This window comes from Trachymyrmex cornetzi, unplaced genomic scaffold (genome assembly GCF_001594075.2).
Source record: "Trachymyrmex cornetzi isolate Tcor2-1 unplaced genomic scaffold, Tcor1.1 scaffold262, whole genome shotgun sequence".
Classification (NCBI taxonomy): Eukaryota; Metazoa; Arthropoda; class Insecta; order Hymenoptera; family Formicidae; genus Trachymyrmex; species Trachymyrmex cornetzi.
The window spans coordinates 1197385-1208966 of NW_017297292.1; the positions used below are offsets into that span (position 1 = coordinate 1197385).

The 11582-nt window shown below is 31.8% G+C and overlaps 2 protein-coding genes across 5 annotated transcripts in view; one reads left to right on the plus strand and one right to left on the minus strand.

Annotated features, from left to right (window-relative positions):
* The first annotated feature begins 273 nt into the window (after positions 1-273).
* LOC108761775 (major royal jelly protein 1) lies at positions 274-3561 on the plus strand. Its single transcript, XM_018508494.1, has 7 exons — positions 274-338; positions 485-706; positions 981-1156; positions 1983-2201; positions 2511-2682; positions 2979-3205; positions 3335-3561. Exons 1-7 carry the CDS (start codon positions 287-289, stop codon positions 3518-3520), a joined length of 1254 nt encoding a protein of 417 aa, XP_018363996.1. The 5' UTR covers positions 274-286; the 3' UTR covers positions 3521-3561.
* A 5838-nt stretch (positions 3562-9399) lies between these two features.
* The window catches only part of LOC108761792 (limbic system-associated membrane protein), a 291620-nt gene continuing 289437 nt past the window's right edge, over positions 9400-11582 (minus strand). For all 4 annotated transcript variants that reach the window (XM_018508516.1, XM_018508514.1, XM_018508513.1 and 1 more), the window contains one exon: positions 9400-10352. In XM_018508516.1, the coding sequence (XP_018364018.1) occupies positions 10213-10352 (140 nt within the window). In that variant the 3' untranslated portion in view covers positions 9400-10212. The remainder of the gene's footprint in view (positions 10353-11582) is intronic.

Below are 11582 nucleotides of genomic sequence, written 5' to 3' on the forward strand. Positions count from 1 at the left end.
CCAGCTACGACTTAAGCAACGAAATATGGAACTGCGATAAGAGAGGCCCTGGCTCGATATGAGCTGTGGTGCCATCGAACAAGAAGAACAATTATTGATAAGATAACATGCATTATTTATAATTATTGCAAGTACCTAAATGTCATAAATCATCTATATATATTGTATAAGTGTTCTAATTACATCTAATTTAAGACTTTTAATGCAGCTACAATTAAGATTATACGATTATATAATAACATTCTTTCAAAGCATTTTTATATGTATTTGACAAAAAAAGATATAAATGAAAAGCAGTCATTATTATACTTGCATTTGCGACGTGTCTACTGGTATAGGTCAGTTAAATTATTTTATTGTTGCAATCCAATAAGTAGATTTAATTATTAAGAGACGCACGAATCTTCAAAAAATAGCGTAAGTTATTGCATTTCTCAAATGCAAGTGCAATTTGTTGTAACAATTTAAACCGAATTACTTTCAGAGCATTATTTTCTGTTAACGACAGTAAAAATGGGGCGTTCTTTATTTATTATACTAATTCTATCGATGGCAATTGTGAGTTTTGAAATAGAAGTGAATGTTGTACATGAATGGAAATATTGTGAGTATGAATGGGACAGTCAGGAGCAGAAGGAAGATGCTATAAATTCAGGCGCTTTTAATCCATATACATGCGCCTTCTTCGATATGTCTAAAGCAAATGGTAAATTGATGACAGAAATTTGAAAAAGTTATAATAATTTTATACAAAAATATAAACACTTTTCTTATAGTACACCGAAACTTTATCTACGGTTTTAGTATTTAATTAATATGTAATCTTATTATATAATCTGTACATTTTATTACATATAACCAAGTATGCATGAACTTTGGTGTTATCGTAGTGCAATATTTATCACTATTGCTATAAAAAATTCGTGAAATAAATGTATCCCTTAGTAAAGCACATAGACTAACTAACAAAATTCTTATAGATGGTAGAATATTTATTACTACGCCGAAATTTTTTGGCTCTAATATGCCTGCTACTTTGGCAACAGTAACTAATACGGTAGGACTAGGAGGTCCGCTCTTACGTCCGTATCCAAATTGGAGTTGGCATAATAGCAGTTGTATGTGCGATGGTATTGTAAATGTTTTCCGATTGCGTGTATGTATATTGATATCTTTCCTTTAAAAGATTATCATATCTTATATCATTTATACGTCACATATTTAAATGACTAGTGGTTTATTAGGTATTACGCATATCTGTCCCTTATGAAAAAAAACATGATTAGGATCCAATGTTACTACTAATAGTAACAAAATATTGGTCAATTGTAATTTGATGAATAGTAACCATTGGTATTAATTAATTATTACTAATTAATGCTAAAATAAACAAGCAAAAAAGATAGCCGATCTGTGACGAGGACACTCGTTACAAAAGATAACGCTGTAATTGTCAGTCGTGGAAAATAAACGTGAATTTAATGGAACAAAACTATTTTCGTATTTTTTATTCTTTAATCCGTACAGATAACACAATTCCTAAAGTAGTAACTTTAGGAACTATTTTCTGTTTGCCAAAATATGATTGATAATTATTGACACTCAATCATAACCCTTGATTGACAAGTAGCAGTTATTTGATCTTATAAGTTCAAATCGTAAAATAAATTAGTCTTTTCAATCATTTCTATGCAAAACCCAATGCTTACATTTTTTCGTCAATCATAGCTATTGAGTTATAATAGTAACCATTGGTTCACTCAATCATACTTTTAAACATCAATGGCTTCCATTGAGAATCCAATTATTATTATTAGTAATTCAATATTTATTATTTGTCAATCAACAGTTATGTGTGTGTGACTGATTATGTATATTAATAGTTGGTTCCCAATCGTATGTTTTCATAGGGAATGTATATGCACATACAACAATCTGCTTGATAACAAATGTATGAAATACAATTTTTATTTATACTTCAGATTCATTGCAATTATATTTTCGTTCTGGATGCCGGCACAATCATAACTGATCAAGTTTGTAATCCAAAACTATTGATTTTCGATTTAGAAGATGATACATTAGTGAAAACTATTTACATCCCCCATGATATCGCTGTTAATCGAACAGGTTCAGGATTATTGGGAGCTACTCTTGTTTATTTTCCCAAAGAATGCACAGAATCTTTGGATAAAATAATTGTTAGTCATTTTTTAATAATACGTTTCATTTTAATCGTAATAGTACAAAAAATTCGTCATATTGTATTTACATTTTGTGACTTAAATAATTTAATGCACACGTAAATATACAGGTGTTTATAGCTGACTCGGGAGGTAAACAGATATTCTTGTTTATTTTCCCAAAGAATGCACAGAATCTTTGGATAAAATGATTGTTAGTCATTTTTTAATAATACGTTTCATTTTAATCGTAATAGTACAAAAAACTCGTCATATTGTATTTACATTCTGTGACTTAAATAATTTAATGCACACGTAAATATACAGGTGTTTATAGCTGACTCGGGAGGTAACGGTTTAGTGGTGTATGATTCGTCTAAGAAGCGTATATGCAGAGTCGAATCTGATTATATGAAACCGACTGATGGTTCCTTCTCTGTAGCAAGCCAAAATTTTACGATGGATTTCGGTATCTTGGGTATGACAATCATTGATGATGGCAAGTATTCGCTTTTTACCACTATAGATATTATTTCAATTGTAATTTCCGTAATTTTTGATGTTACTATACATGACGTTATTAAGAATTTTAACTTCCATTTTAAATAACTAACATTCTCATTTATAACTTTTTTCTTTCATGTTTTAATATTAATATATTTTTGTTTCTTTGCTTATTATATAATAATAATTCAGAAAATATAGAAAACTTTCTTGCAAATAATAATAATCAATAGTATTATTTAGGTATGATATTTCTATGATTTCTTCATATTCCTTTTATAATTATTTTAGATTTTTATTATACTGTTTTCTCGGGAAAAGAAATATATAAGATAAGTATAAAAACGCTATTAGAATGTCCAAATAAAGAAAAGGCTAATAAACAAACTAAACTTGTGATTAAATTATCAAGTCAAACAGTAGATCTTTCATCAATGGGACATTCGATATTTTATAGCTCTATGAGTGAAATGTCTATTGTAGGCACGAAGGTTTATAAGGAATCTGATAATAATACGGTAAGATATCCAAATGCAATTATTCTTTACATTCATTGATAGTAAACTGTTTCAAATTCTATTAATGATTATTTAATTTAATAGTTGATAATACGATTTTATCGCTGTGAATTAAATGTTAATTTTAAGGTGGTCCTCGCACAAGATGAAAAATTTCAAGTTTTATGTACGTCAGTAGTTTTAAGTTATTGGGGTAAGCTAATGAGTCTCTCAAATAGATTTCAACGTTTCGTACTTGGTATAATAAATCTAGATGAAATAAACTTTCGCATTTTTGAAATGGACTTAGCAAAAATTCAAAAGATTATGGGTTAGCTCTATTAATCCTTACCCTACTAAGAGGGATCATTAGTTACCGAGCAATTCCTTCGTACAAGTTTCTTTGCATCTTTCGCTAATTATAAATTATACTACATTTTATTATTTTTCAAAATGAAGTGCCAATATTTATTTTAGAAAGTTGAAAGTATGTTGGTGAATTTTTAGAAATTTTTTTAATCATTCTGAATAGATGAAAAAACGTACGGATTTTAATGTCCCCGTTAGTAAGGATGAGGTATCAAATTGTACCTATAATAGGCTTAAATTGAGACAAATTCGATTTGCTTATTTTGCGTCATATATAGTGATGTCAGAAAATAATTCTAAAATATGGATGGAACATACTTTTCATTGAGATATATTACTAATTCTATATAAGATAGGTAATCTCGTATTTATAGTTCTGCCCCTTCGCAGCTTTAGTGGCACTCTATATTGTGTTTGATGATTCCTTACTTTTTCTCTTTTCTTACTTTTTCATTCTTTCAACATGAAGAATTTCTGTTCTTGATAAAGAAAGGAAGAAGAAGAATGCGAATGAACATACTTAAGATATATTGATCCTGCAATGTACTTTGCCAATAAAGTATATTATTTTCAATTTTCTAAAAAGGTTGGGGCACATAGGTATCCGGGTTTTATGTATTATATAGTCTTTGGATATAATATGCATAAGTAAACAATTGAATTAAAATATCGATGTAACATGCTATAAATATGTCTGTAATATTAAATTCTATAAATAATAAAATTCTTTTAAAACAGATATTTCTTTTATAGGACTATTTTATATTAAACATATAGGAATGACTTTAAATTGCGTCGTTATATATTTGTAGTGCAAAAAAGGAATCAATTTATGGTATATATGCAAATTACAATATATTCAATACTGTTTACTTCGTATAGATATATGTTGCTATGATTTTCAATCATGACGAAACGCGATTCGAAAAGATTGCTGAATTTGCATTTAAAATTTCACTTGGGAGGATCATCATAATACCAGAATATCGACGTTTCTCCGTCCGTTGCGTTAAACTCAGCAGCTAGTCATATATTCGTAATGGAACGACTGAATAATTCCGTCCATGTAATGAATCCGCGCATCTTTTTCTCTTTTTTTTTTCGCGACGTTCTGGCAATCTTTTACTTTATTCTTTCAAACAGAAAGAAGCTCTTTTCAGGTCGTTCTTCGTTGAAACACATGAGTATACATGTATACGCAGTGCAGTCTCGAAATGGTAAAGGAGTCGGAATCTTTATTACAAATCTGAGTGCACCTGTGCGAATGTATCTGCTACTCGACGATCACAATAAGGGACGTCGTTTTATTTCGACGATGTTTCAATTTAGCAGCCGCTGCAAAAGGGTTTCGAGCTTTTATCGCGTAACTTTTATCCGGAGGGGGTGGAAAATAAAAGGAGACGAGTCGAGGGGCGTGAAACATCAGGCCGAAATATCAGGCAAAATATAAAAACAAGAGACGTCGCAACCAGATACGAATATTATGTACGATATTAGTATCTGGAATTCAAATATAAGTAGTAACGTGTGTGATATAAATAGTAGTGTGTGTATAGTAAGCAATTTTTCTGAATACTTTTCCATATCTGTCTGCACTAGCTACGATTTTTTAGTAAAAAAATTATTTTAAAAGAATAATACATACAGTTCCTACAATGCTCCAATTTTAACCCTCCGTCTACAATCTATGTTTTTTTTGCATAAGCGAAATTTTACTCTCAAATTTTTTTTAATTTTTACATGAATTTTAATTTTTTATCAAATAAAGACTTTAACATTTGAGTTAACTGATAATAGATGCTGAAAAGTAATCTGAGATTTTTCCACTTTTTGAAATCCTAGAGATTTTTCCATTTTTTAAAATCCTAGAATCGTGAAAAAAATGTGCTGGACAAAAAAGATCCAAACACGGAGGAAGTAAAAATATGATTACAGAGCAAAAAATGCAGTTAAGTTACGTAACTCTTAGTTAACATACATATATATACATATTATTTTCAGTAAAACGAGATTATTATATCTGTCATCGCGTCATCTAATTGATCTCTTATTATATTAATAGAACGTAACTAGTTTGCCATATATCATTTCGTATTCAACGAAAGTGGAATTTTATTGAGGACTTTTTATCGAGTATCGGTCGTTTTTTCCACTTTTTTTTCGAGAACTTTACATATGGGTCAAATTCTGTTTAGCATCGACCTTAACTTCGTTCTGCTATTTCTGTCGAACTCAATACGCGATTAAGTGGATTCCTTTTTACGTTAGATGTAAATTGGATCCGAGATTTGGATTCGCATTTGTTACCTCGAAGATACCAGGTGTTTCCAATACGTAGATGTGCGGTTTATCGTTGCGACAAAAGACTCACCGTGATTGTTACGTTCCATGTTGCGTTTGCCATTGTCCGTTTTCGCTTTCAAATTCAGCACGATTACTGCGAGTTGATAGCTGACGAACATTTCATATTGTGCAATTGTTCAGTTTTAAAAACTTATCGTATTTTTGTAGAATGCCATATAATGAAATAGTTATTTTATTTCTAGTGTATACAAAATAATTAAAAACATGGAAATAAAATAATTTTTTTTATTTCTTTTTTAAATATTACAAATACTTCTATTATTATATATATTAGTTATATATAATGGTTATTTAAAAAATTTTTAATTTCATTAAATGAGATTGTAATTTCATTTCACTAAAATGCATTTACTGTTTAAAAACATGCAAATTTATTCTCCATTATCGTAAAGCAACAATAATAATAATAATTGTACTAGATATAATAACTTTTATTCAACCAATTACTTGCAATAATATTTACATAAATTAATATATCTGCGGTAGAAATTTGAAACTTATAATAAATAAAAGTTCAACTTATTGTTAGACACGGTAGGAACTCGTAACATTTACATAGATGTCGTTATATATGAATGATTAAAGAGACTAAACACGCGAACATACGTGTTAACGCAAAATAAGTCGTAATAGATTATAATAGGTCGCATGTAAGTCACGACGTGAGAAATTATTATCCGTCATCGAGATTCTATTTTCTGTACGGAGAAATGCTAAGTGGTCTGCAAAAACATCTGGTCGCATGCAGTGAAACTATATTTTTCTCTTACCTGCATCATAAAGCTGTCAAGAAGTCAATGAATACCGATGAAATATGTGCTAAATTACTTTTGTTTTCACACTGTTCTGTAAAATTAAACCTTTTTTGATTTTGTGTATATTTGGAACAAATATTTATTAAATATTATAAAATATATACAAAATATAAAATAGCTTATAATTATAATCAATAAATCGATTGTACATTTTTTACATATTTATATAATTTATATGTTTTATCATTTACATAAAAACAAAAATAATGGTTCAAAATGTTAGCAATCCTATATAAAATTTACCGGGATATTTCTAAAAAATAAGAAATATTTTTTATATATAATATTTACAAAAATTTTAAAGCTTTAGACACTCTCTCTTAAAAATAATCTTTAAAGATAATCTTATCACTGAAAGAACAATTATCTTAAATGATGTTAAATTTTTAGTACCATAATGCAAAAAAGAATTAAAAGAATAATTAAAAGTGAAAAATTTATTAAAAGAAATTATTTTAATTATATTATTTTTTCATAAAACTTTTATATCTTTCTTAGTGTTACTTACTCGAACATTTTCACAAAATGTACTCTAAAAGATCACACGATACTTGCTAATAAAAATTCATATATATATCAAAATTACTTTAAATTCAAAATAATGAACGAGCATACTTTCTAAGATTTAGGAAATAAATTCATTACAATTGTATAGTCACGATTAATATTTTATTGAATGCGTAGTTAGAATGTTTAGTATTTACATTGATTCCACGTATTCAGATAAATAACGTTGATGAGCGCGAGTCCGCGGCCGCATCGCCACGTATCGTGCGTGCCGCGCATAAAACTCGATGTATAATTAAAGACCGTGAGCGCTCATCGCATTTCCCATCGCAGGCGTATCGAGCTTTCACGAAACACCGGTAGCCGCGGAAACGCGAGAATTCTTTCGAAGTGCACTATTTAGTCATCTCCTTCTTTACCTCCATTATTTTACACTCCAAAATCTGACGCTAAATATTCGAAGGAAAAAGTCTAAAAGATATAAAAGCATCCAGAAGACATACAAGTGTCTTTCAAAAGTATCTTGTCTTCTGGACTTTCACTTCATTTACGTTATCCTCACTTTTAATGAGGTCAGAAACATATCTTTGTTTGATGAGAAAAGTCTCCACCGTCGATAGAATAATGTATAAGTCCCGATTTCGTTAAAAATAATTAAAGGAGTGTAAGCACAATTGTTCGCATCGCTCGTATAACGCGCACCATCCGAGGCTGGATTATTCATCAATCTTGAAGACAAGTATGAAAGTGGGTATACACCAGACGAGTAACACAAAAAGATGTGGCAAACGAGTAGAGAGCAAACCCTCTCATGTTCGCCATCTCCTCGTTTCTTCTCTGTAATCACATCGGACATTCATTCGGTTGAATGAATGTTTGCATTTATCATTTATTTAAAGATAGATGTATACTGGGCGAACAAACAGTGAGAATGCTTCAGTGTATACCCACCCGGAGAATCGCGAGGTGCAGAGAAAGAACCTCTTCGCAATAGCGATGGCACTGCGAGAGGTCGACGGGAATTGAGGTAAGGCTTCTACAGCGCGGAAAGAACGTCGCTTCGTCCACCTCAGGCTCATGTAATCAAGTTGTCGCGAGAAATCTGCTTGTCTTATCTTGTCGCGATTTCGAAGAAACATACACCAGCTCGAAAGAAGATTTACTTAAACTCTCTGCTACCGGCAAAAGACAACAAGATTATTCTAGAGCGGGATTTACAGCCGGGATTTCGCACGTTTGAAATATATTTTTTATTATTGTACTGTATTCCAACCGTCGCGCAATATTTTTTTATTCGAGTCTATGTTTATTTATTTATTAAAACATATTTCAGATAGTTTTGTTTTTTGTCGAATTTGATTTATGAAATAAAAATGGTTTTATGATAGCAGATTTAATCGATTTATATTGTATCAATGTAGATTAACTTTAATCTTGGTTTAAGTTATCTTTTTCTAATTTTTTCTTAGAACTAGAAAAAGATAAAAAAATAAGGTAAGCCAAAATTAAAATTCATCTATATCGATAGAAACGGACATTAATCGAAGAATACGATTCATTATTATTACGGCTTTGCTGTTCACGACAAACAGAATTTTCGCAGCAAACCTCTACGTTATGCAATAACGTATTGTATATATGATGAAAGCTCGATCAAACGTTATCATAAAAGGGATTGAACAAAAACATGTGTAATCAACGAATGTGGCAAACGATAAACGGTACAAATCACTTTAGGATTTGAAAATATGACTGATACCACGATTAATTGAAAGAACGATAAATCGAGCTTTCGCCATGTACATTTGTTTGTACGTAACGAATATATACGTGTATATATGTATATATGTAGAATGCACGTACGAAGAAAACGACTCACCAATCACGCACACCGAAAGATATCAACGAGCCGCATATCGAGCGGAATGGTTCCCATCGGGAAACAAATTTCCTGCGAGAAACCGAGTTTCCTGTCCAAACAAATCAGGGACTCCTTTTCCGCTTACGCGACTTTTTCACCAATGCGTATCTTATGACGTACCTTAGTACCATAGTTCCGTAATCCTCTGGTCTCATTGCGATCCACATGGTTACATCCGAAGTAATTGCTAATTTTATTATAAGAAAATAATATTGCACAGATTATTAAACAATAATCAAAATAATACATATTTCTGAAATAGAAACATGTATATATTTACGATAAATTCATCATGAAATTTATCGTAGCATTATTACTCTGTCCACATGGTTAGATGTAATTTATTATTTCCGGATATATTAATGAAAATTATTGATTTTTTACAGTTTACTCAGAACTTTTTTGAAGTATCATTGTTTTGTACGATTTATCATCACAACAAAATCTCTAAGTGCAGCAAGAGAAATTGCGGTCGTATTTACACGTTGAAATCTTGTTCCTCATTTTTATCGTGGACAGAAGAAGTTGGATTGTAACTTCGCGCGCAACGAGACACGTAGAATTACGCGAAAATTTAAGAGTAAAACGTATCTCCTACAGTAAAATCGCTAGCTCAATTCAAAAACGAAGTACAGTCGTCCCGGCAAACACATTTACGCGGCACTCGCGCGAGAACGGGCCCAAATGGAAGATAAGGTGCGAAGAGCTTTACAAGGGTGCACCATACCGAGACAAACGGACTCGCCAGTGACTTTCTGTCCTTGAGCTACAAGACACCATCGGGCACCGAACACACGCGGCTGTCAACCCCGAATAGCGTCTATCTATAGTATACGTAAAAGAGACACACGTAAGGTAAACCAAGTTCGTGGTATCACGCGCACAATCATTCTCGGCACACACCGGAGTTTCTTCCTAGGTTAGAAGTGAGCGGGACTCGTGCCGACACCAGGCAGTAGAACAACGACTTCGAGAACTCGTTTCCTCACCGGGCCTGCCGTCAGGTCGCGGAGGACACGCGGGCCGAAGAATGCCGCCGGGACGGCGGTAATTCACGTCGGGTAAAGGCTCGTGAAACTCGGTATCCTCCAGCTGACGGCCGCCAGGAGGGACACGAGAAAGTTGCTCGCCAAAATTGCCGGGCTGAGGTTCCTTCTGTCGCCCCCGTGCATTGCCGCTGGCTTCTCCTCCTCTGCAACGAGATTAGAAAGCTACGTTTCATACGCGGTAGAAAGGGGTGGCGGGGATACAAACCTGAGTGGGCTGCTTAATTTTAGATTATCACTCGTGGACGTAAAGGGTTTGTTGAATTTGTACCCAGTAAAACGCTTGAAATAAAACTACGACACGTTTGCGTTTGTTGGCAAAATCGATTATGATCCCAACGAAAGTTTTCGCATCTTCCTTAGGGATTTTTAATTAAGGAATATGCTGGAAAGTTGCGGGCTATAGAATCTCATTATCAACTTTGTTTTTATTTTTGATGTATCTTATGTATTATTTGCTGTACACGACTCAACATGTTATACTTTATAAGCACACATCCCTCGAGGAATATGAATATTTTTAATGCAAATCGTTACTTTTTCAAGAATGGTAATTTGACTTTAATTAAAAATTACAAGATATAACAAATTCCCTTTATATATGTAAATTCTGAAAATAATAACTGGATAAATAAGAGCGGAATAAATCAGATTAATAGTGAACAAAAATTAAAATATTCATTATTTTTATTCTATAATACCTTTCTGATATTGATAATAGAAGATATATTAATGATAATATACATGTGTAAACTGGAGCAGAAATTCTAGAAAAAAATGAAAAAGTATTCTCATACGAAGCAGTAAAACCCTTCCTCGAGAATACAAAAACAGTGTTTTAAACGATCTCAGGGGTCATCCGACATTTCCAGTTGAGATATAAGATGAAACGCGGATCATTTCACATTTCTTATTGTAGCAAATACCGCTCGACAATCTGGTCACGTAAGTACGTGACACTTCCAAGTCATGTGCTACAGCATCAGCGGCGACATGGCAAACAGTGGATGAATATCTGTCGAACTTCTCGAGTTTTCTAAGGCAGTTCTCTCTTTTCATCATCTTAAATTCCCTCAAAGTAAACCACTTTTTTTAGTACTAAAATTTAATTCTAATAGACTTCAATAAGCAGGGTTTTTTATAATTTTTTTTATTAAGCTTTACAAAAAAGGAATTATTTTATATTTTATTTTTATATTATTTTTTATAATTCATCTTTTTTGCAATTCTTCATACTCATACATATATCGTAGTTTCCAATAAATTTTTTTATGTCATACAGAACTTTTCAGTCTTTAGCAGCTGTATTTTCTTTTAACCTATTAATATTGTTTCTAATTTTTTATAAGAATAAGTGCGTTTGATTAAAGAAAGCC